Genomic DNA, 24,501 nt, shown 5'->3' with positions numbered 1-24,501 from the left:
GTGCATTAATTCAAACTGTGGTTTAACTGTCAAACAAAATGTCAGAGCTGCTGCATTTTGAATAACAGCCTGCCAACCAATCAGAAACAAGCGTTTTCCGTGGCCATAAAGCAGGAAACCACATAATGAGCACACACGTAAAGGTTCCCTGTTATTAATGGCTAAATCTGACGAACCCCACCAGCTGCACAGTTAAACAAGAGGGTGGAGCTAAACACGTGTGTGCGCGTACACACACACACACATCTCTTTAAAGTTATTGTCAGAGGTTCTTTTTTTTCTTGCACTTTGCTGCACGGCTTTAATCGACTGATTAGATTAGCCTACACAACACACCTTGAAATGAACTCAGCCACAGACACACACAGATAAGAAACATAAGAGATTGTGACACATTCAGCGTTTCTGAAGCAACACACACACACATACACACACACACACACACACAGTCAGGAACAGGCAGAAAATAACCGGGTTCAAATTCACCGAAATGTCTTATAAACATCTCAGTTTTCTGACATTAGCCTGAAGCAAAACAACCCAACCTAGTGCTTAAAAGTTTAAAAAGCTAATTAAAATAAAATTAAAAAAATATCCTCCATAACTACAATTTGGCCAAGACAAATGACTTTAAGGTCAGAATCAAAGTTGGACAGCAACCTGAGAAACGAGCATAAAGAACAACAACTCAACATCACAACAACCTCAAACTTAAGGAGCTGCTGCGCACCAGAAGTCCAACACGCAACAGACAAACTGCTGTGCCTAATTCTGATTAAATCAGCTGAAGCAAAACCATTCAGGGAGCCAAACACCAGCAATTAGACCCAACCCACTGCGACCTGAAGTTAAGCCCGTTCCATGGAGGGACACACAGACAGAGCCAAGCGTTTTCCACATTTAGATGAATGTTTGTAACTGGAGGGAGTTGGCCGACTGATCAGTCCTGCTCCTGTCAGATGTATCCTGAGATATCCTGCTGTCAGGGAGGAATGCTGCAGCCGGCCTCGACCTGCATGCTGCTGCTGCAGGAGGACACACTGCCAACCTGTCCTGTCTGGATGTGTGAAGAGTCTTAGTCATGGGAAATTCACTACTGGGGATGGTTTGGGGGAGGTTAAATATAGCTAAAAAAATATACAAAATTATGCAAAACAGGTGCCATAACAGCAATGTACAAAGCTGAAAAATCACAATATAGCTGCAAATAAATAATATTTTCATTATCAATACATCTGCAGATTATTTTCTCAATTCATCATGATCCATGATCATGTCCATCATGACTTCCCAGACCCTGCAATCAGAGAATTTCCTAATAACATCGTTAATCTTCTAATAACTGACTAATAGATTAAATGACTACTCAGTTCAGCTCCGAAGTAAAGCATCTTACACACCTCAAGTCAATTTCCACATACTGCAGTAATGCTGAAATAATCTATTCAATCCTTTCAGGCATTTATATTCTACTTAATCAATAGTTGCAGCTAAAAAACCCAGTTATTTCTGAAACAGGAAAAACTGACAGACGACAAGTTAATCAACATTACAAACTCTTAATTTCCAGCCACTTTTTCCATTCGCTTTGTTGCTTCCTATATTTGGCTTCATGTACTGAAGAACTACAGGAAAACGCGCCAGCAGAGACAAACATTTTTATCTTTGAGGAACACGTGCTCAACATAAGAGGAACAACAAAACAATTACAGTCGGTTTTGTCTGATAAAACAGCACCAGAGCTGCAAGTATTGTTCCAGTACGATTCCACAGAAAGGAAACAGTTGCATCCTTCATCATCTGATACACTTGCCTATTAGGACTCTGTTTAAAACATCCCTCTCAGGTTAAATATAGCTGATGGTGTGTCTGACAGTTCTAAACATAGGCTGTGCCAGCATATTTTTAAGCATGAGTGAGTGGTTACAGACAGACATACAGACAGGAAGAGATGAAACATCGCTCGGTCTGCTCGCCTGAACCCACTGAACAGCCCACAAACCCACTCAGAGGAGAATGTGGCGGCCAGAGGTGTCACACAAGGTTGTCAAGTCATATGAGTCTGAATCTAAAAATGCCCAGTAAACACACACACACACACACTTCCGGGCTTGCTCACGTCCCATCGGGCACAGTAACTGGCCTGGTGAAAATAATCAACACGAGGGGGATAAGTGGAAAAACACATCCGCAACACCAAACCTCTAATGACCCTTCAATACTCCAGTTCCTCTCTTGCATTTCCCCGTTTATTCGTTACTTATTTCCTCTTTGGACAATCACTCCTAAGACTCCTGGCCAAGGTTTCTACCAACAGGAAGAAACTAGCATCAGATTAAAAACCAATCAATGTCATTTTTAGATGACACTGCTTCTAAGTAGTGAGTACTCAAAAACCTGACCATATCCTCTCTGTGTTTTTGGAGTTTTGGGAGTATACACACACACACACACAACAGAGAAGCTGGGCACACACAGGGCTGAGAACCATTTCAATTCCAGACCCAGCTGGAGCTGTGCTGCATTCAGGGACACATCCTCCGCTGGCACGAACACCAAAACGAACAGGAAAGCCATTCAGTCTTCAGGTGCACTTTCCACTAAATCACAAAAAAACGGTCTAAAAACTCATAAACATTAAGACACGTGATCAATGTCAATCAGTCGCGCTCTGTGTGGTGTGTAATGCGGCGTTAAACCGCAAACCGGGCAACCCCAGGAGAATATGAGGTCTCATTCATTGTGTAACGATACTTAGACGAGGGGCAGGACTCGATAAAGCTGCTGCACTTGACACTCCTTGATTTGTGTTTTCTGCTGCTAAACACCATCTAAATAAGTAGCAACCAAAGCCCCTCTAGCTCCAGTAAACAGTGATAAACACAAGAGCCAACAGACAAACAAAGAGAGCGTCGCAACTACAAACAACCTCGACTGTTGATTGTAAGCTCTCGCACCTCTGAACAGAATGCCAATTAGGTAGCTAAGTTAGCGGACGCTAGCTAAGTCGCCGAAATAGTTTCGGATAAGTTGACAAACTTTGGTGACAAAGCTAAAACGACAACGTCGGGTTAAAGCCGTTAGGCCATCCCAGACATTCAGGACTCAATGTGTTGGCTTATACACCAGTGTCCTTCCTGTGAATTAGCTAGCTTTTCTGTTTGCTAAAGTTAGCCGCCTAGCTGTCCGATAATGGACACATGAGCGTAAAGTTTTGAGCAAGCTCCCGGAGTCCCGAAGGAGTTGCTAACTCGGTGCTAGTCACAGCTAGCCGCACTCCCTTAGCGGTTTGACGCCGTAGGTGCCGCCGTTCTCACGGGTCTACGGAGGACAGCCGCCGGGAACTTACCGGAGGGTCGGTCCGATACAGTTGGTGTCTGTGCTCTCGATTTCCCGCAGGATACGTTCGTGTTCGGCGGCTGTCTCCACACTCGCCATCCTGCATGTTGCTCTGGACGGTTCCGAGTTAAGCTGAGCTGAGCCGAGCGGACTGGCTGGGCTCATGCGTCATTCAGGACGAACATGAGGGTTGGTTCGATGTCTTAACGGAGCAGCCCGAGCGAGCGGAGTTTCCGTTGTGTGAGGAGGGACAGTAAAGTTTCATGAGGCAGGACACAGTCATAAACAGTTAAATTTGATGTTGGATTTTTATTGGAAAAAAAAGGGTATTTGATGAGTCAGAATTGTAGTTAAATGAATCACTATAGTAAGATAAATCAGTGTGATTAATTGCAATTATTGATAATTGTAATAATCATATATATAATTATAATATACTTATATACATATAATAAATGACACTTAAAACTCAGCATCTTTGTATGTAACCTCCCATACATGGATCTCTTCCAAATGGCAAACAACAACTTGCATTTATTTTAATTTTAATTAAAAAAATTAAAATTTCAAGTTAATTTTTCTGTCATTTCTCACATACTGTACTGTAAGCAAGCAACCCAAAGGGCAAATTATTATATTATATTATATTATATTATATTATATTATATCATATTATTTGTTTTCTTGATTGAAAAAATTTGGGTGCCTAATGCCAAATTTTATCCATTAACCGGAAACAAAATCGTGGGCGCGGTTGGCTTCTGCGTGGAGACTCAAACTCACTTTGCCACTGAAATATCATGCAAGACTTCCTCTCAGCTTTTCAAATAAAAACCATACCACACAGACTGCTACTCACTTCAATTTAATGATAAAGCTATTATATCTAATGTTAGGCCTTATCTCGGTGTACTGTTGACATAATGAATTATTAAATAGCCTAATAGTGACTTTCTTTCTGCACCCCAAATAAACTATTACCCTCTTTTATAAAATTAGACCAATCGTACGCTTTTATTTTGTAGTCAAACTTTTATTACATCCGGTGGTGTTCTTACCAAATCTGCCTGACTTAACTCACCTGCTTCAACCTGCTGTTGGGAGGAAAAAGAAGCGAGAAGAGTTGAAATGGAGGTAAAACAAACAAATAAAGAATATTACAGACTTTAACGAACATCGGTGAAGAGATGCATTTTGTGTGAGTCGACATGAAGGACGACACGAGTGTTTTGTCGGCCTGCTTGAGCTCGCGTTGTGTTGTGCACTTGTTAATCGACAGGATCAGAGTCCACTGCAGTGATAGAGCACTTAAGTAATCCCCGCTTTTTATACTGTGTTGCTGTTGCAAATTAAACTTAATTGTGCAGCTTGTGTAAACTTGGATTTTTACAGTGTGTGCTTATGTACGTCTGACCTTATTCACACACACATACACACACACACACACAGAAGATGTATATTTGACTACCACAGTATAAATATTACTGAAGTAGTCGTTATGCAGAACCAGTGTCGTCATTATGATCATGGACAGAGTGATAAGCAGCATTTGCATGTTGGTACAGGACGCACTTTGACACACAAGTGGCCATTTTAGAAAATCACAAAATGTATTTCGTGAGCTACACTCACCTCACATCTTTTCTTGCTGTCTCTCCCTCTCAGACCAGAAAGAAGCTGATAAACTCAGCAGACAGCTGCGTGGACGAGGCTCTCTGCGGCCTCGTGAGGGCCAGCGGGGGCCTGGCTCTGCTGAAGGGCCACAGAGTCGTGCTTCGGTCCGACCTGGACAACCTGAGGGGCAAAGTGGCCCTGCTGTCTGGCGGGGGGTCGGGACACGAGCCGGCACACGGGGGTGGGACTTCTACAGCGTGGTGCAGAGTAGATTCAATGATCTTATCTCCTGTTTCTCACATCTCTCCCTCCCTGTGCCTTCAGGTTATGTCGGGGCAGGTATGCTGTCAGCCGCTGTAGCAGGTGGAGTTTTTGCATCTCCACCTCCTGCCAGCATCCTGGCTGCCATTCTCACCTTGCACAATGCAGGTAAAGGATGCTAGTTATTAAATGCAAGCACAGCACAACAGAACTCACTCTGTCGAAACACAGCAAGTGTTTATTCAAAGAGTGATGCAATTAGAAGGCAGTTACCTGAAGACAAACAAGCCTCCTCCCTGCACAGGCGCCTCCGGGGTCCTTCTCATCGTGAAGAACTACACCGGCGATCGCCTCAACTTCGGGCTGGCTGCAGAGCAGGCCCGTCATGGCGGGGTCGCCGTTGACATGGTGATCGTTGCTGACGACTGCGCCTTCGACCGGCCCAGTAAGGCCGGGAGGAGAGGCTTGTGTGGCACGGTCTTCATACACAAGGTAAACCACAACCGTTTCGTTCTTTGCCTCAAGTCATTTGCCGTGAGGCTAAGCACACATGTTTCGTTTGTGAAAATGTTGCACCTCTGGTCACACTTCCTGTCAGCTGGCGGGGGCCTTGGCAGAGGAAGGCTGCTCACTGGACCAGATTGTTCTGAAGGTGACGGAGGCTCTGAAGGGGATCGGTGAGTGTGTTTTCCACCCAGCCAAAGCTCAGCAGAAACACTCACACACTTTTCCTAATGAGTTTGGCTTGGTGTGTGTGTGTGTGTGTGTTCAGGTACACTCGGGGTGAGTCTGTCTCCGTGCAGCGTCCCAGGCTGCCTGCCTTCCTTTGACCTGCCGCCAGGAGACATGGAGCTGGGACTGGGTGAGGGACGATGAAGAAATGAGAGGAGGAGGAGGAGAAAAGGTGGAATCAGAAAAGGACGAATAGAGGATTGCAGCTCTCAAACCAGTTGTTCAGATTTTTAATGAACCAGATCCACGTTCCCGGAGTGATTCAAAAGTATCTGTCAGACTTCACAAAAATACAAAAGCTGACTGGTGTTTTCCGTCTCCTTCAGGAATCCACGGGGAACCTGGCATTAAAAGGTCAAAGGTGACTCAGATTCAGCCCAAACCAGCCTCAACCTGCGACTTAAATGCGTCCTCATCGCTTTCTGTTTCCACTTTCATTTTATTTTATTAGTTTTTCCTGTTAATCAGGTGGCGTCCGCAGATGAGGTGGTGAGGACCATGATCGATCACATGACCAACCCTGAGAGCCAATCGCATCTGCCTCTCAAGCCAGGTCCTCTGAGTATAACCAATCACGTCTCTCTTTGTTCAAACACACAGGCAGGCATTTTGCATTGAAAGCGAGCGAGTCTGTGCTCTTCTCTGCAGGAGACAACGTGGTTGTGTGTGTTAACAACCTGGGAGCTCTGTCTTGTCTGGAGATGGCTGTGGTGACACGAGTGGCCATCATCTGTCTGGGTAACTGATCCACGTTCTCGTCTGTGCTCATGTATTAACACCCACATGATGATGAAGATGTAATGAAATGCCATGGCGGTTTCCACGGTAACAGAGAGTCGCGGCGTGGTGGTTGCCAGGGTGATGTCCGGTTCGTTCATGACATCGCTGGAGATGGCGGGAGTGTCGCTGACCGTGATGAGGGCCAACCGGGAAACTCTGAGACTGTTTGGTGAGCACGCACACGTTTTTAATCGATCTGTTCTTAAAGGATTAGTTCAACATTTTTGGAAAATTACTTGAGAGAAGATCAATAGCACTGTTATAGCAGTGTGCTAAGTAAGGAGCTGGAGCGGCTTAGCGTAACATAAAGGTTCACTAATTAACACATTATATTGCTTATTTAATACATGTAAGCATCTTCAGTGTCATCCTCCACCCCATATAGACGCTCAGACCAGCGCCCCCGCCTGGCCAAACCTCAGCAATGTGTGCGCAAGCGGACGCAGCCACGTCACCGATCCTCCCGCCATGATCACTCGACCACAGGATGACACACACTCTGAAGGTCAGATTCCAGGGTTACCCACGGTGTGCACCTGTGCTGCAGTATGACGTGCATCCGTGTGATACGACGCTTAAGAAGAGCAAATGAAAGCTCGCACCTGTTGTCAATTGTCAATCAATACGTAGTCAGTCATAATACCTTAACACCATGATATTCACAACCAAAATCCATAATGTGAAGTAATGTATTGATTTTGTGTTTCGAAAGAGAAGCCGTATGTTTGCTCATTACAGCCAGCTAGTGGCCATTAGAGGAATTGCAGTTCAGTTAAGCTAATTTCCAGGCTTTGCAAACTGCCATTCGAGTTGACGCTCTATCATTCTTGTCCCTCATTCTGTGGAAAGCATCATGAGCTATGATTAAGTGGTAAAAATAAATGTTTAAATGAAATTTGCCAGGATTGCTGAGTCCTGTGATGCGTCAAGCACTAGAGAGAGTTTGTTCCACGCTGTTGGACAAGCAGGAGGAACTGAACTCCCTGGACCGAGCAGCAGGGGACGGAGACTGTGGGAACACTCATGCACAGGCTGCTAGAGGTGAGAAACAGCACGTAGCATCAACAGCAGCAAAATGACACACAAGCTGCTGAGCAGAATCAAGGAGCACATGCTGAAGTCTTTTAAAACTGTAAAAATGCTCATCCAGCCATTCAGGAGTGGCTCCAGCATCACGCGGTCCCTGGTTGCCCCGGGAAACTGTTATCAGTCCTCGCTGGATTGGTGCAGGAGAAGATGGGAGGATCTTCTGGAGCGGTTGGTTTTTGTCACTGACAGCTTCCACTATGTTCACCCGCACACACACACACACACACACACTCATCTCCGTGTGTCTCTTAGTTGTACAGTCTGTTCCTGACTGCAGCGGCCAGCCATGTGACTGAGGGGCGGAGCAACGCTGCAGCCTGGGCCAATGCAATGCATGCTGGGACACAGGCCATGAAGAGGTGCGTGGTCGCGTGTCTTTTACACTTTTAAACTATTGTAAATGGAAAACTTGTGCACTCGCCGAAACTACCCGTGCCTCAATGTTTTTACAGTTAACTGGTTAATAACCAATTGCTCTGAAATAATAATGAAAATGAAGAACAGTACAATTAAAACACAGGTAACATGAATATTAATGGGCTGTAATGTTAACTGTCTTTCAGATACGGTGGTGCTGACACTGGAGACAGAACGATGGTGAAGTTGTTTTTTAATTTTTAGTATTAGTATTTCCTGATTAATATACTATTTCTACATCATTTATAAAGATTAATTTAATAGCCGCTTTGTCTTCATATCTCCGTTTGCGTTTCTCAGTTGGATGCTTTGTGTCCTGCTGTGGACGAGCTGATGAAGCTGACCACAGCACCACCTGGTGGTCAGATGGCTACACTGCAGGCTGCTGTTCAGGTACATGAACAGACTTTTATTGAGTGTCTGCCCTGAGCTGCCTCATGTTTTACCTTCCTTCTTTCCCTCTCTCCTCTAGAAAGCGGCCTTGGGGGCGGAGTCGACCCGTACCCTCACGGCGAGGGCGGGACGAGCAAGCTACATCGCAGCCGAGCGGGTCACCCTGCCCGACCCCGGAGCCGTCGCTGTGGCTGCCATCTTTAGAGCCGTGCTGGAGTCACTGGAGGGGCAGAAGTAACCCAGAACAAAGTATCTGGACAGATGAATACTCACCACGCTAATGTGACTAACTGCTGCCTGTGATTTGTACCTCTTTGAAGCACATTTCAAGTTTTTGCAAGCTAAGTTTAATACTTTGCAAACAGGACTTGAAGAAATTGTTGTTATTATTGATCTGAATGATTATTTAGTTTAACTCTTACAGGGTTGAATCATGAACTGAATATAGCTTGTTAGCAACAATGAAATAGTTGTTGGTATGGACATTTTTAAAGATGCTTATAACCAGTAAAAAGTAAGTTAGACATTCCTAATCCAGAGCTCATTCTCCGAATTGAGTTTTCTAATTAAAGGAAAATTCCAACTGTTTTGGGGCTTGCTGGAGAGAAAAAACTCTCATACATATCATACAACTTACAACAGCACAGAGAGACATTTTCAATCCAAGAAGTCAAACTTGATTTCCATGATTTCTGTCCATTCAACAGTAGCATAACTCAGGACCAGAAGGGCAGACTGTGACCAGAATTCACGTGCTGTCAGACACCGAATTGATGGCACTGAGCTTCAGGTGTTTGTTCCATGTGACGAAGCTCTCTATCAGTCCATTAGATGAGTCATGGAGGCAAAGTGCAGCTTGATTGGTACCCGGAGGTGTACGAGCTGGTATTTCCAGTTAAATCTCATTTCCTACATAGATTAAATGCACTTTCTTGATACAACTGTGTTGATTCAGCATAATAAAGTAACTATTACACAGCAGAATGTGTGCATGTGTCTGTTGTGTCATGTATTCATGTGCCTGTGTCAGTCATCTTAGTCTGCACAAAGACACAAATGCAAGGCTGAAGCTCAATGAGAAGCTGAGGGGGACACCGAACTGCTGACTTCTGAAGTTTTTCATTATTTACATGCCATTCTTTCTTTCTTTGCTTGCGATTATAGACGGATAGCAGTCTTTTTCTCCCTTTTTTCAACACTGCCTCTCTTCCTTTTATAACTTTTATTTCTCTTGAAGATTAACCGCCCCCCTCCACCGCCAACTTCCTGACAAACGAGCACAGCGCTGGTTCAGAGTCTATGAACCCACCCACACGTTCACATGTATCATAAACCTGCTGCACTTCAAACTGGCTTTCACTTGTGGCACCAGTGGCACTGCACAGCGCAGACCGCGGCAAAGGTAACCGTCTTCTTGTTGTACTGTGTGTTCTAACTGCCGTGCTGATGTATGAGGAGGATAATTTGTGCGTTCACTTGTGTAAGACTGTCATAATCTGTCTTTACAAACAGACACAGCATGCTTACCATCTAGACAACAGGTTGAGTTGACGTAACTGAGTGTCAAAAGTCCAGAGTGAGACATTTAGCCTCAGACTTGTGTGGAAAACAACCAAATAGCCTCATTTTGCAAGATGTTACCATGAGAAGTCAGTAACTTCAGTTAATAGGAGGTGTGAGTGAGCGCATATTAATGCTGGGTACAATTTGAATGTAGAAGGTAAGTGAGGAGATCAGCGACTTAAGTTGCAGGAGAAAAGATGTTTGAGTGCACATGTTGTGTATGAAGTAGTGTGTGCTCTTTTAAAGGTGCAATATGTAAGAACTGGCCACTGGTTGATTTCATACTCCAGCAGCTCAGAGTAACCGCTGAGAGATGCTAACCGCAGCTGTCATTAGCTCTGTTAGCTCAGTTAGCTGTGCAGATAGCAGCACTGTCAGCTGACTGTTACCTCAGTGGTGTGGTTCAGCACATGAACTTGGGACCGGCGGGATGAGGAGCGTTTCGGGCCCAGGACGGAGTCCAGTGGGGAAAGGACATCGGAACTGGAGCTGGTCAAACAGGCAAACAGAACCAGGTTCTGCAGCCTACCGATGAATGCGGACCAGAGCTGAACGCAGCCTGGGAGCCACATGGAGGACAATTGGACAGCACGGACCACAGTGCAGCTCTGGTTTACAGAAGAAGTCCTGGTCCACCGAAGACAGGGACATGCAGGGACAGGAAAAGAATGTCAGTCAGCACTTATTGTGAAGGCCTGATGTAAACCACAGGATCACCACCTCCTGAGGAAAACACCTACTGACTTTCTCGTTGACAGTTAGATGAGAGAACAAAAGTTTCTGTGAGCAAAATGTGAGAAAAAAAATACTTGTTTTTACTCTTTGGGTTTAAGAAGTTAATTAGTTGTAGTTGTAGAATGTAGAAGTAAACATTTAAAGAAATGTGACAGAACATGTTGATTATTGAGCTTTAGAGGCGCTGCTAGGTGGATTTTGTTCCCTTCGGATAAGACAGACACGAAAGTGATGGCCTCTCACTTAATTGCAGACAGTTAGGTGAGAAGACTGTGAGGTCATCACGAGTTTCCCGAAAGGTCGACCTTCTCTGACATTTATCCGAAGACGTACGAGCTGATCTCAGTTGTGTTCCAGCAGCGTATATCGTGAACGTTACACCTCATTTCGAAGCACGTATTTGGTATCGCTTTCGTCTTCATTTTGGTGTGCTGATTTCCTGATTCAGGGTCTGTGTGATTATTCTTTACTCTTTCATGAAGCGTTCAGTCATCAAGTCGAGGAATCTGCACGAAGCTGAGAGAAAACGCTTCAAACAGGCTGGCAGCTACACCGGACTGCGATGCGTTCGGGAGGCCCACGCTGCTGCCCTCCTTTTCTGCTTTGTGACTGAAATGAAATGCTTGTTACAGTTTCTCAGAGCCTCAGCTGACATCTTCAAGTCGCTCGTTTGGTCAGACACTCCAAAATGCGAAAACGTTTAACCTCCATTGATTTAAAACAGAAAATGTTTGGTATTTTTTGCTTGGAACACGATTTAAAAAAATTATTTATTTGCAAAAGGTTGCCGAAGAAATTTCTGCCCATCAACTAACAGACTAATAAAGTCATTTTGATCTTTAATAAAGTGCATTTTGATTCAAAGCAGCAATCGACAGCAGCATCAGGGTTTCCTCAGCAGTTTGATCCCCAAAACGAGTGAAGATGAGCCTGTCTGAGCATCCGGCCTTGATCTGGTTAGATCATCATCTCTCTCTGCAGCCTGTTTGATCTCATGGCAGCTGCATCCGCCCATTTAAGCTCCTGTAAATGTGTTCAACGTGCTGCATATCGAACAGACCGTGGAGGCTGATGCTTCGCCCTCACCGGGCTATTATTTACCGAGTTGTTCCACTTTCTCTTACAGTTGTTCAAACAGGAAATGACTGCCTTCATGGTTTTACTCCCCCAGCTGTTAGCAAGAACAATACCCAAATCGACGGCCCGGTTACCATGGTGAAAACAAGTCCCCAGTGCCAGGAAGCCGCAGTTTAATTGCTGATCTGTCTAATTTCTGCGGTCGTTTTTCTGCCTGTCTCGTGCCTTTTCGTTTCAATTCATTCGTGAAGCCTCTGAAGGCATCAGCTGCGCGTGACGTTCAGAGGAAAGTTAAAAAGTCAAAAGGGTGTTTAAAGGTTTCGTATCTCTGTGCGCCTCAGATGGAGTTCGCCTGCAGTCACGTTGTGTGTAACTGGAGGCCTGATGGGGCAGGTGAGTTTCTTCACAAATTTTGGATGTTAAGTCTGTCTTTGCCCCCCGAACTTCAGAATTACGTTTATTGCCAAGTATGTTTTCACACATGAGGAATTTTCTTTGTTACGTTAGCGCATAGCAATAAACAAAGTCGGTACAAAAACCCAAGTAAGGACGAAAACAAGTGACTCAAGTGAAGGGGCTTAAACAGAAAATTAACAATATGATGAAAGAAACATTATAAAACAATATAATGTTTTTTAAAATGACATTTTGGGAAAAGTTGGTTTCTATTAAACTCAGTGCTGGCATAAGTTTATTCCCTTTGACTGCACTCAGCTGTACAATCATGTTACCTTTATTTATTTTTTTTGGAATTTTAACTGGCTAACGTCCAGCTGAAAACAAGATTAGTGATTTCATTTAATTTATTATATCTGAATTTATGTCAGCCAAATAAATCCGCCTCAATGAATTCGTTTTGCCATCATCATCCACAGGAGTTTCTCTTCTCGAGCTGCAGTATGACAACGTAGTGACAGTCACACAGCAGGACGGTAAGTCTCTCTGCTTCGCACACACACACGCACACACACACACACACATACGCACACACACACACACACACACACACACACACACAGAAAATCTGCAAAGGTCAACACGTCTGAGCTGCTGTTCTTCTGCTCATCACATTCTCAAGAGTATTGCAGTCAAATAACAGGAAAGCATATTAAGTAGTAACGTGTGAGAGAGTGTGTGTGTGTGGGCATGCAGCAGTGAAGATGTGCAGACAGCAGCGCAACAAGGGGAAGTCCTCACACACAGACGGTTGGCAAATAAATTCAATTAAACAACAACAAAGCCGGACTGAATTTCAGTCGACAAAACTCACTAAATCTGCAGGCTCTTGTTCATTTTGCACCACGTGTGGATGGTGAAAACAACACTGAGATCCTTCACTTTGAGTGGGGGTGGATATACCCCAAATACTTCAAAACGTTACTTAAGTAAAAGTAGAGAAATATCAGCGGAAAGTACAGTTTTGAGATGTTTTACTTCCACTTCTCCTCCACCACAATCCAGAGTGCACGTTCACTTCAGTTACTCTGCAGATTGAGTTCAATGACACAAAACACGATCAAATCCACTAATCCGTTAGTCCTAATCCACTAATGTGATATACGGTATTCTGAGTGGTCTACTTTTACTTTTGGTACTTTAAGTCTACTTTAATGCTTATGTTTTTTGTACCTGTACGACTGTACTTCATTTGTGACGAGTATTTGTACACCGAGCTCCGTGCAGTCTCAGGTAATCAGAGGTTTTGATCTTTATTTGATGTCTTACACAGGACGCCGTCTTTCTTTCCATTAGTTCTTTCTGTCTGCCTTCAGGTCCACCTCCACCTCCGTTGCCTCCTCGGCGTCTTAAAAAACCCCGGCCGACCTCTCTGCCTCTCCCCCTTCCTGTCCCCCACTTTCAGCCTGCACTCGGTCCTCCCTCCCTCCCTCCTCCCGTCCCACCCAGAGGTGAGTTTTACTGGCGCCCTGAGCCCCGCCTTCCTCTCTCTGACTCCGCCCCCCTTTTCCCATAATTAGATTTTTACCTTTTTCGTGCCTTTGTGGTGCTTCATCAGTTGACAAGCAGGAAGGAAGAGGTGGGCTGAAAGCCAACGTCAACGTCGTCTCCCTCAGCGTTGCAAAACTGGTGGACATCAGCAAAGGTCAGAGAAGACAAACACACACACACAGACGCACACCTGTTTGATTATTTTATCACACCTGTTTCATTTCCCTCCCTCTCCAAACAGCCTCAGGCCTGGAGACTTTTCAGAGCCCAGTGAATTGTGGGAAATGTAGTGCTGCCCTGTCATGTCTGAGTTCTTTGCAGATGAATGTGAGCGCCTTTAATCCCTCAGTTTTCAGTGTATTGCATTTTCTTTTTCCTACACCGCCACAATTTCTCCTCTTCCTCCCGTTCAGGTTTGGCTGTGTGAGTTCTGCGGACGTGAGAACAGTGTGAACAACAGCATGGACAAAGTGTGTGTCGGTCAGCGTGCAGGTGTGCACAGTGATGACGTTTACCTGACCAGTCAGAGCGATGACGACTACCAGAACTTGGAGGACACGATGGTGGTGTTCTGCGTGGACATCTCAGGCAGCATGAGTGTCACTACAGAGGTTAGCCTCGGACTAAACCTGGAACATACATATACATACACTATATAGACAAAAGTATCCAGACACTCCTCTTCATGGGGCAGTTCCTCAGGGTTTGGGCTCGGCCCCTGATCTCCAGTGAAGGGAAATCTTAATGCTTCAGCACACCAAGACATTTTGGACAATGCTATGCTTCCAACTTTGTGGCGACAGTATGTTGAAGGCCCTTTTCTATTCCAGCATGACTGTGCCCCAGTGCACAAAGCAAAGCTCCATAAAGACAGCTCTATAAACACTCCAACATGTTGTGGAAAGCCTTCACAGAAGAGTGGAAGCTGTTAGAGCTGCAAAGCTGAAAAATGCTGAAAATGTCCCAATACTTTTGTCTATATAGTGTATCTGGTGTGTCAATAATTCATACTTACCAAAAGCTTTGGAATTGATCCAGCTGATCACCTCATGGCTGCAACACAACCCCTTGAACCACTGGCACAATCTGCAGACAGACAAATTAAAGACTTTAACTCCAGAAATGAAAGGGCCTTAAATCACCAGAGCATAGATGTAAAATAATTCCATAAATCTTTCAAAGTGAAGAGAAATATCAGTCATATCATATTTGCTCCACTTCAGGTCAAATCAAGCAGTGGATCTCAGGCCTACATATCCAGACTGGAGGTGAGATGTTCCTTTGGTTGTTGTTTGCTTCACTTCTACATCACTAAGGAGATGACAAAACTCTTTACCTGTCGTGTAATAGTGGACTTGTATTGGGATTAAAACATTTTGGTGGTTGTTTATTTTTTCCCCCACAGGGTATCCAGGATGCCCTCCAGAGGACGCTATCGTCCCTCCTACAGCAGTCCCCACACAGGCGAGTGGCTCTGGTCACGTTCAACGATGAGGTAAGAGAAGTCAGTTCCTCCACTTTAAAATGAAGCTCATTCATTCGTATTCTGAAGAAGGAGCAAGTACAATTTTAGCTGGCCATGCTTTATTTAAATGTATTTCTGACAATTCAGATCTGAAGAAGCCTTTAGTTACACCACGGTCTCAGTCCAGACTCCACTAGAGCTCTGGTTCCCCACCAAGTGAGGGCTCGCCGGGTGATTAAAGGGCTATAAAGGCAAAACAAACATCCGCGTGAGTCTGAAGTTCACCTTATCATAAACTGCCACAAGGTGTCGCAAGTCCTGAGAGGTTTGAGTGGATTTACCGTACATGGGAAGAGGGACAATCTGTGACACCTGAAGAGCCACTCCCACCCATAAAAAGAGCTATGTACACTAATATGAAAACACCTGGCTCACCCTGCCATAACAAAAACCAGGACACGACTTCCTGTTTGCCCAAACGGATTATCACACTCTGTGGAAGTCAGTTCTTACTTCCCTTTTGCTGTACATGTTTCTTCTGAAGGGAAGAAGTGCTCTAAAGTCTCACATAAATGCTGCCACACTTTAATACCCTCTGACCTCCTTCTCATCCGTTCGTGTTTCACAGGTTGTGGTATACGGTGATGGTACTAGTACTCCTCTGACTCTCAGGGACTGGGCGCTGGTTGACTATGACCACATATGGGAACGCAGTGCGGCTTACAGCATCCCTCACTGTATTGCTGAGACCTACAACCAACTAATCCAGAGGGTCAAAGAGTAAGCGATGATGGAGTGTGTTTTTATCTGTGTGTGTGTGTGTGTGTGTGTGATGGCAAAGAAGTCTTTGGTACATTTGGTGCAGAGGTTGAACTTTTGTTTTTAATATTTTTGTGTGTGTTCAGCCTCAGGGAGCACGGGGCTACGAGTCTCGGTCCTGCAGCGTTAGCCTCGGTCGCAATCGCGTCGAGGTACCCAGGCTCAAAGGTGAGTGACTTTAAAGGTAGAGTGCAACATTTTAGTAAACTGACAGGAATCTAGCGTTTCTTACCACCATAAAGACATGGTTGGATGAGTTTGGTGTGGAAGAACTTGACTGGCCCACACAGAGCCCTGACCTCAACCCCATCCAACACCTTTGGGATGAACTGGAACGGAGATTGTGAGCCAGGCCTTTTGGTCCAACATCAGTGTGTGACCTCACAAATGCTCTACTGCATGAATGGGCACAAATTCCCACAGAAACACTCCAACATGTTGTGGAAAGCCTTATCAGAAGAGTGGAAGCTGTTAGAGCTGCAAAGTTTAAAATGCAATGTGATTAAAGTGCCAGGTCAGATGTCCCAATATCTTTGTCCATATAGTGCATTTCATGTTTATATCTCACTTACACGTAGACTGCTGTAACACTGACTGATCAAACCCAAGTGAGTCAGCACAGCAAAAACAAATCTCAGTCACTCGCTTGTGGTCATTTCACCACGATTGTGTGCACTGAGTGGGTGTCAGTCCATCATCTCATCTTAACAATGAAAAGCAACAAAGTCAACTGCCAATTTACAGGGAAAAAAACAAGGAGAATTGTGGGTAATGAAGTTCCCGATCTTCTGTGTTGTGCAGGTGATTTTGTGCACCGATGGCAAAGCTAACATCGGCCTGGGCAAGGCGGAGGAAAGTCCCTCTCTGTTTTCCTCTGGGACGCCATATTTCTACCAAAAACTGTCTCAACAGGCTGTGGGGAGTGGGTGAGGACACACACACACACACACACACACAGATATGACCAAAGTGTTGATTTTAAGTACATGTAAAATTTCCAAATTTCTATCATGTTGAGTCAGTGTGAATAAATTTTAGTTGTCACGATGACATCATCATGCAAGTAGTGCATGTTCCTGTGCAAATAATCTTATCAAATCAAAAATTAAAACATGAAATCATCATACCAATTGGATAAAGTATATTCTCTTTCTGTTCTTCCCCCAGAGTCATAATATCAGTGATGACTTTTGAGGGCACTGATTGTTGCCTGGCAGACGTCGGGAGCCTGGCGGACACGACTGGAGGACGGGTGAGACGCGAATTCACATAAATACGATACATGAACACGGAGTCTTGTCTAAACTGATGTCAGATCAGTAAGCTGGCACAGAGGACAATGTCTCATCTGTATTTTCTTTCGGCGTATGTGATGTAGCAGAACATATTGCATGTACATGTCACACTATATGAAACTAATCTAAGAATGCCTGAGTGCCAAGAGCGAATAAACTTCACCATACGAGCTCCTGTTCCCTCTCCTGCGCAGGTGAACATGGTGAGCATCGGCACCGTGGCAACAGAGATCCAGTTAGCCTCCATCGACAACGTGCTCGCAACTGGAGTCACGGCAACCCTGCTAGCTCCTGACGGGATGTGAGTGACATCAAAAACACAGTAACAGGAGCCTCTCAGGTTGTTTCGTATGTAAACCTACAAGTGAGAAGAACATAGAAACATGATCGAGGGCTCCACGCGCTAACACTTTGTAAGTCTGCCCGGGAAACGTAGCTCTGTTATGTTTCTTTCTAATTCCGTCCTCTCCCTCTGTCTCCCTGCAGGTATTTTCCCTACGAGGAAGAAAATAATCACAAACTAATAAGACAGATAGGGAACGTGACCAGAGGGCTGGAGATCACCGTCCAGTTTGCTGTAAAACCTGAGTTTATGGATGGTAAGACCGGTTTTATTGTCTCTACAAAATCCACTTTCGTGAGGAAGGTGACCCACAAGCCCACTGACATTGTGGGGACTTTGAGCAGCGTGATTTCAATTAAAATTGGCACTGGGTGTTACAAAGTAGACTCCAATCGATCGTTTTCATAGTTTTTCTCCAGAAGGCCACACTTCCATTCCAACTCCAGCTGAGCTTCAAGACCAGAGACCAACAAAAAGTCACGCGCATCATTACTGAGCAGCGACCAGTTACGACCTGCAGGTAAACACTCTACACGGTTCGACACTGGACGTTTGCAAAGTTAAAAGTATAGCTTTGTAAAATATTGAAAACTATCACTCATCTTCTGTGTGAAGTCGGGTTTGGGCCGGCAGCCTCAACACGGCGGTGCTTGGCGTTCACTGTGCTCAACTCTGTGCAAGTTTAACCATGGAGGGTCGAGTGCAGGAAGCGCAGACGCAACTAAAAGCGCAGCAAGACCTGCTCAACCACATCAGGTATGACTCTCTGACCTCTGAACTCACTTTGACCCCAGATACAGGACGTAAAAACAAACGGTTTAACATACAGACATCAGCTCATATTATGGGGACATGCTATGGGATGAGTGTCTCTGTTTGGACTTGGACTCGGTTAGCGTGTCTGTGCACTTCCTCTTTCTGCTCCACAGCAAGCAGAGGCCAATCCAAATGGAGGAGAATATCTACAGCAACTGGATGGACACCATGACAACGATCTGTGACGACATCACCACAGAATCTCAAGTAATCACACAATTAAATAACTCACTCTTTAATTCACACGAAATGTGAAGTGCTAGCTGTCTCGCTAACTGTTTTTGATGCTAAGCTACGCTAAGTGACTGCACAGTGGAGTGAGGCTCCCAAAATGTTGAACGACTTCCATTAATTTGCTTTCTGATGGGACTTTATGTCCGAGAACAGGCTGACTGATCATCTCGTCCTCCCCTCCCCCCATGCAGATCCTCTCTGACGAGGCAGCTAAAGTGATGTACCAGATGAAGAGAGCCAGCAGTGTCAACAGCAACACATCTGAGAGCAAAACCAAAACCAAGAGGAGGAAGAAGGCGGCTCTCATGGGAGGAATGTGAAGAAAATCAGTCACCTGCGAATACAGAGACTAGATTTCATATTCAGCCATATTGGCTCAAAACTTATTCGAAGCAGGCGGGACTCGAAGGAGGTTAGTTGCACAGCTGACTAGGACACAGCACTGTTCAAACTCAAACCAGAAGACTGACTGTGCTTAAATGGCCAACCGACGGATTCTCCACCCCATTTATCATATATAGAGATATAGAGAACTGTGACCGATGACGGTGACTGCGTGTTCGTGAAACTTGAAGATGTGGCTGAAAACAAAGAATCTTTTTGATCTTTGATCTGTCATTTCATTCACTGCCTTCAGTAGCATGTGTCAAAGAAAAGAGAAGCCACATTAGAAGGCCAAAGTGGAAGCCCGACCACATGTGTTTTTGGCCAGAAGTTCTTCAACGGTCAGCGTTCAGGACAGGATGTTACGGACAGCAACAAAATTTCTCACTCGTGAGAAATTTAGCCGAACTGATCTGCATTCTTTATTTTAATTCCTGTTTTATAGGAATTTTGCTTCATCAGTGGAAACAGCTGAGGTGTCAAATAAAATCATTTCTTTGTGGTTTTAAAAAATCTCCTTTGGATGATGGTATTAATATTGTGTATGAAGCAGTCGTACTTGTGTGAACTGACAAACAAGCATTTTCATAAACATCTGTCTCCAAATTGTCATATAAAGCAACTAATAAAAAAGGGGGGTTTCTTCTGGTTGACTTCCATTTTGCTCTGATTAAGACAAAACAAAATGGCCCCTGACGCTTCTTTGTGAGGCTGTTGATGTTTAGACAGTGAAATACATCACTGATCTGCATCTTGATGTACCGCATTGCAAGAGTTCTTTACAGGTGGACAAAGATTCACAGAGCAGATTGTTGACTTGCTTGAGCATTTTATTTTGGCAAAAAGAAAAACAGCTGACTCTACAGAACGAGGTTGTGTTCAAAGCAATCTTAATCCGTAATACAACCTGCTCTCGTCAAAGACACAAAGTCTAAGAGACGATCCGGAGCCTGCAGCGCTGCAGCGATAGAAAAGACATGAAAGCCAAACCAGACGCTGAGCCTTTTGACTTAGGTGGCGATTTTGGCACAGACGGATGGAAGATGACGCCAACACTCGGTATCATCCCAGCGTTTGTAAGCTTTAAGTACAGAAAACACAAGTCAGTCGTCGGTACACAAAAAAAATAACTAAAATTATTTTGCATTTGATGCCGTTTCATCATCTAATAATTATAACATTTCTTTACTTGAGGCACGACAAATAATGTATTTGATTTGATTTACCTCCAAAATTCATCTGCAAGCAGTGCTGCCTGCGATTCAGGTTGTTAAACACTCCAGAGTACCGAAAGTCGAAACGTGTGCCATCGCTCCACAACCAAAAACCCTCCTAAAACACAAAAACTGTGTGAAAACAAAGCAGACATGACATGTCGTGCTGTGACTGTAATGAGAAATAATATACCTTCTGGCAATCAGAGGCCCCGAGCCACGTTGGTCGATATCCACCCGTACGTCTCGCAATCAACAACCGAATGCGACGGTGCTCTTTGAAGCTGTGCACAGACGCCAGGTTGGCACCCATGGACTGACAGTTTTTCTACAGACGAGATAAAAAGAGGTACTGACAATGAATAAATAAATCTAACTGATTGGAATCGCGTGCACGTCGTACACTGCGGCCCGAATACCTCGGCTTGCACCCAAGTCAGGTACGACGAAACGTAGTAGAAACAGCGACCTCCGCTCCTGAACCAACGGCTGGGACAGTACGTTCCCCTCCTGTACACGAGAGCGTTTGCTGAAGAGAAACAGAAGAAAGACATTGCGTCCAGGTTTACTTTCTCCTCACATCGCTGTAAATATTATACCACATGTGGATGTACCACTGGATGTACCACTCACCATCAATGCTGGCCAAAACCACTATGGTACAAACAAGGGTGGAGACAGTCAGCGCCTTCATGGTGGAGACGATGCGGGTGGTGACCCTCAGCGAAGAAAGACAAGTCACTAATGTGAGGGAAGAGAATCGCCACGGGAACAAAAGCAGAAAGAAGAGGAGGAAGAGGAAGAGTCACAAAGGATGTTACCAAGATATCTTCTTTTTCAGAGTCCGCCTGTGGCTTTGGCCTTCTGGTGGTCAAGATGAAGACCAGTTCTCAGATATGCTGTGTCATCTTACATGTCTTACATGTGGAACTGGTGAAGAAAAAGCAACATATTTTCTCATTTTGTCTGGCCATGTTGATAGTTTTGTTTGGCGGCTCCAAGTTTTAACGGAGGAGAAAGTAATTCACCCCCATCGCGCTGAACCCTGACTCAATTTTCATCCCTTGTTTTGTCTCACAAACTTTTGTATCGGTTAACGAAAATATTAAAGCTTTTTCTTCATTTTACTACAAAATTAATGTATCACCGTCTGATGTTTTTGTGTGCACTGACTTGATTTAACTTCCTTTTATGAAAATCACATCAACCGATTGATTTTTAATGATTTCTAAATAACTGACTTGTTCTGTTCTCAAATCAGGATTAATACTCTGATATCTGCAGATAAACTGTGAGTCAACGTTGACAAACTTTAAATCCTGGCTTGTGTAACAAAGGCACCTCTCTTATCCTCTGATAACTAAAAAAGAACAAACGAGGCTCCAGTGACTCAGTAGAAAAAATGTGACAAACAAACAATAATATCTCTGATGCCATAAGTGATCAGCTTCTCCTTTCTTGAATCCACACCCTTGTGCTTCTGAGAAAAAGTAATGGCACAGTGAAGCATCAGGGTTATTGGCTAATTTATTCTACAAGTCATGCTGAAAAAATAATTACACAATCACGCAAAAACAAATGTGTTAAGATTGTGTTAAGGCACAAAGATCATTGACTGTGAACAACAGTTTTAATATACACTATATAGACAAACGCATTATCATCCAACCATGTCTTTATGGAGCTTTGCTTTGTGCACTGGGGCACAGTCATGCTGGAATAGAAAAGGGCCTTCAACAAACTGTTGCCACAAAGTTGGAAGCATAGCATTGTCCAAAATGTCTTGGTGTGCTGAAGCATTAAGATTTCCCTTCACTGGAGGTCAGGGGCCGAGAACAAACCCTGAGGAACAGCCCCATGAAGAGCAGTGTCTGGATACTTTTGTCTTAATAGTGTATGAGAAACAAAAACTAATGACGTCCTCATCAACCAACTGTGTAGCGCTCATTAGCAAATGTTAGCATGCTAACAACACGGTTAAATATTATATCTACGAAACACAAACATATTACAGAGATGTGGTGACCGAGGAACATTTCTTTTTGATGTAGGTCATGTGAAAATACACGACAAACAGTCGTGTGCATTATCATACATTCTCATTCTGGGCTTGTCAAATGCTGATGGTCCGTCACAGCCCTCTGCGTCTCATACAGATGAATGAGGTACCTCTTGTTGAATGTGTGGTGAACAGGTACAGGTGTGTCAGTATGAGATGCTGAGGGGTGTGGCGACCTGGAAACGAGGCTGGGGGATGCCTTTGGCGACAACGATGTGTTTAGGTGTTCCTAGAAAAATCAGACAGACGTGAAGTCGCTCTCAAATGGCTAACGAAGCAGTGTGGGTCCAGTATGATACATAACAAGTGCCGGAAGACTACGTTCTGGATTAACAACAAAAACACATTTCCATCTCGATCTGAAACGTTAAGCGATGACCACAGCGGTCGGCTACATTTCATCCATACGAGAACAAGAATCCATTTGTTAATTGCCTCGACGCACGTCACATTGCACAAGTCTTCTAGTTTTCAGCTGAATTGCTTCAACAGGAGAGCCAAATCAACACAACCAGGTTTTTGGGAAATATGTCAGGTTGAAAAATACTGAAATTTGCGCCTTGAAGACACTCGTCAGTATGCACTGGGTGCGTTTTCGGTGACCTGACACAGTGACCCAGAAAGATTTCTCTCACAGTGCATGTTGTGCATAAATACGACCTGTCACAGAAGGCTGCCTGTACAGTTATTAACAGGCACTTGTATGTCTTGTCATACATTAGAAAGATGCCCCCCGGCTCTCAAAGGCAAATGCCGTGTTGAGGAGCTCATAAACTTGCTAACACAGTTCAGAGCGACAGTATTGTGGGCCACGTACGACTAACTGCTTACTCCGTGACGCTTGTTAAACGACTGCGCTGCAACTACTGCGTGACTACAATTAAAAGAAAGTGAAGTGCAGATTTGTGAAATGAACATCTGGGCCCAGATGTGTACTGTCAGGTCCAATCAGACAGCAGTGGGCAAAGTAGGCTCCAAAGAACAGCTCCGAAACTGATCAGACCGATGATATCTATCAGAGGAAGAATATCAGACGGTGTCATTTTTCTTAGCAGTCAGAAAAAAAATCATAGTGCTTCTTCCTTCCTTCTGTTCGACACTGCAGCAAACAGCAGACAGCTAGCAACAGTTAGCAACAGTTAGCAACGGTTAGCAACAGTTAGCAACTAGCTGGAACACATGAGATAAGTAATGTTGCTCCGTAACAGGTGGATTAAAAGTTGAAGATATGGCTGTGATTTGTTTTTACGTCGGCCACTTGAGGTTTGAACCAGAGAAAACAGGTTCACTCTTGGCAGTCAGTTTCTGGAACAGCGAGTGCAGGTGGTTTTCACTGAGAAGCGAGCGTGTGGAATGTGCAAGAGGAAAAGCACTGCTCGTACTGCTGATCAGTAGATAGTTCAGCTTTTTTCTGCCAAGGAAAATTACCTGGAGCTCCGTCTTCATGTGAGTCACTGCGACACATGCACATTAAAACACACTGCGTCGCAAGGCTGCAATGTGAATACACTCCAGCACTGTAGTGATGAGGCACCTGTTCTCCAGCACTTCATTTATATGCTTATTTTTATACTACATTACACAGAGGGAAACTAGATTTAACTGGCAGCCGTAGGATGGAGCTGCTTCTGACATTTCGGGAAATTAATATGACTTTTTGCTAACCAGTGCTTACTGTACATGTGAGACATCAACAGGGCAAATGGCCCAAAGTCACTGCTGTCCAGTGAAAAACTATACAACCTACATTTGTTTTAAAACTCCTGTACAGGTTAAGAAAATCATGCTACACTATATAGACAAAAGTATCCAGACACCCCTCTTCATGGGCCTCTTCCTCAGGGTTCGGGCTCGGCCCCTGACCTCCAGTGAAGGGAAATCTTAACGATTCAGCACACCAAGACATTTTGGACAATGCTATGCTT

General features: G+C 44.4%; 4 protein-coding genes across 5 annotated transcripts in view; 2 read left to right on the top strand and 2 right to left on the bottom strand.

The window, feature by feature from the left end:
- The window catches only part of exoc6b (exocyst complex component 6B), a 65,724-nt gene extending 62,151 nt beyond the window's left edge, over positions 1-3,573 (bottom strand). Inside the window, exon 1 of the mRNA XM_046381022.1 lies at positions 3,350-3,573. Within this exon, the coding sequence (XP_046236978.1) occupies positions 3,350-3,504 (155 nt within the window). The 5' untranslated portion in view covers positions 3,505-3,573. The remainder of the gene's footprint in view (positions 1-3,349) is intronic.
- Positions 3,574-4,327: 754 nt separating this feature from the next.
- On the top strand, positions 4,328-9,095 carry tkfc (triokinase/FMN cyclase). Its single transcript, XM_046381043.1, has 17 exons — positions 4,328-4,473; positions 5,005-5,194; positions 5,278-5,382; positions 5,519-5,706; positions 5,813-5,891; positions 5,987-6,076; positions 6,273-6,307; positions 6,415-6,499; positions 6,595-6,684; positions 6,779-6,895; positions 7,112-7,231; positions 7,630-7,767; positions 7,877-7,983; positions 8,068-8,174; positions 8,379-8,412; positions 8,533-8,625; positions 8,705-9,095. The coding sequence occupies exons 1-17, from the start codon at positions 4,468-4,470 to the stop codon at positions 8,861-8,863; spliced, it is 1,743 nt and encodes a 580-aa protein (XP_046236999.1). The 5' UTR covers positions 4,328-4,467; the 3' UTR covers positions 8,864-9,095.
- Positions 9,096-9,931: 836 nt separating this feature from the next.
- si:dkey-9k7.3 (circularly permutated Ras protein 1) lies at positions 9,932-19,951 on the top strand. 2 transcript variants are annotated; one of them, XM_046381036.1, is made up of 19 exons: positions 9,932-10,027; positions 12,342-12,393; positions 12,876-12,932; positions 13,773-13,907; positions 14,015-14,101; positions 14,189-14,274; positions 14,361-14,558; positions 15,171-15,215; positions 15,353-15,442; positions 16,041-16,192; positions 16,318-16,399; positions 17,033-17,157; positions 17,399-17,483; positions 17,721-17,827; positions 18,013-18,125; positions 18,278-18,389; positions 18,485-18,625; positions 18,799-18,892; positions 19,111-19,951. In XM_046381036.1, exons 1-19 carry the CDS (start codon positions 9,947-9,949, stop codon positions 19,237-19,239), a joined length of 1,971 nt encoding a protein of 656 aa, XP_046236992.1. In that variant the 5' UTR covers positions 9,932-9,946; the 3' UTR covers positions 19,240-19,951. The 2 variants fall into 2 exon arrangements, with proteins under 2 accessions (XP_046236992.1, XP_046236991.1); XM_046381035.1 differs by having other exon boundaries at positions 18,485-18,892; positions 19,111-19,252.
- Positions 19,952-20,115: 164 nt separating this feature from the next.
- On the bottom strand, positions 20,116-21,301 carry LOC124054761 (ladderlectin-like). The gene is made up of 5 exons (XM_046381133.1): positions 21,151-21,301; positions 20,937-21,046; positions 20,711-20,845; positions 20,530-20,635; positions 20,116-20,384 (listed from the first exon to the last, which is right to left on the bottom strand). Exons 1-5 carry the CDS (start codon positions 21,209-21,211, stop codon positions 20,314-20,316), a joined length of 483 nt encoding a protein of 160 aa, XP_046237089.1. The 5' UTR covers positions 21,212-21,301; the 3' UTR covers positions 20,116-20,313.
- Positions 21,302-24,501: the final 3,200 nt, after the last annotated feature.

This window comes from Scatophagus argus, chromosome 23 (genome assembly GCF_020382885.2).
Source record: "Scatophagus argus isolate fScaArg1 chromosome 23, fScaArg1.pri, whole genome shotgun sequence".
Taxonomy (NCBI): domain Eukaryota; kingdom Metazoa; phylum Chordata; class Actinopteri; family Scatophagidae; genus Scatophagus; species Scatophagus argus.
The sequence above is the reverse complement of the archived record's forward strand: the minus strand, read 5'-3'. Positions and strand labels throughout refer to the sequence as shown.

What these genes read in the sequence shown, in the direction of transcription:
- LOC124054761 (XM_046381133.1), bottom strand. Translation starts at nt 21,211, where the DNA reads ATGAAGGCGCTGACTGTCTCCACCCTTGTTTGTACCATAGTGGTTTTG. An exon ending in GGTTTTGGCCAGCATTGATG is followed by an intron (nt 21,047 to 21,150) that starts GTGAGTGGTACA and finishes GTTTCTCTTCAG; the next exon opens with CAAACGCTCTCGTGTACAGG. An exon ending in TGACTTGGGTGCAAGCCGAG is followed by an intron (nt 20,846 to 20,936) that starts GTATTCGGGCCG and finishes TCTCGTCTGTAG; the next exon opens with AAAAACTGTCAGTCCATGGG.
- tkfc (XM_046381043.1), top strand. An exon ending in AGACATGGAGCTGGGACTGG is followed by an intron (nt 6,077 to 6,272) that starts GTGAGGGACGAT and finishes CGTCTCCTTCAG; the next exon opens with GAATCCACGGGGAACCTGGC. An exon ending in AGTGGCCATCATCTGTCTGG is followed by an intron (nt 6,685 to 6,778) that starts GTAACTGATCCA and finishes CCACGGTAACAG; the next exon opens with AGAGTCGCGGCGTGGTGGTT.
- si:dkey-9k7.3 (XM_046381035.1), top strand. Translation starts at nt 9,947, where the DNA reads ATGTATCATAAACCTGCTGCACTTCAAACTGGCTTTCACTTGTGGCAC. An exon ending in CAGCGCAGACCGCGGCAAAG is followed by an intron (nt 10,028 to 12,341) that starts GTAACCGTCTTC and finishes TGTGCGCCTCAG; the next exon opens with ATGGAGTTCGCCTGCAGTCA. An exon ending in GCATGAGTGTCACTACAGAG is followed by an intron (nt 14,559 to 15,170) that starts GTTAGCCTCGGA and finishes GCTCCACTTCAG; the next exon opens with GTCAAATCAAGCAGTGGATC.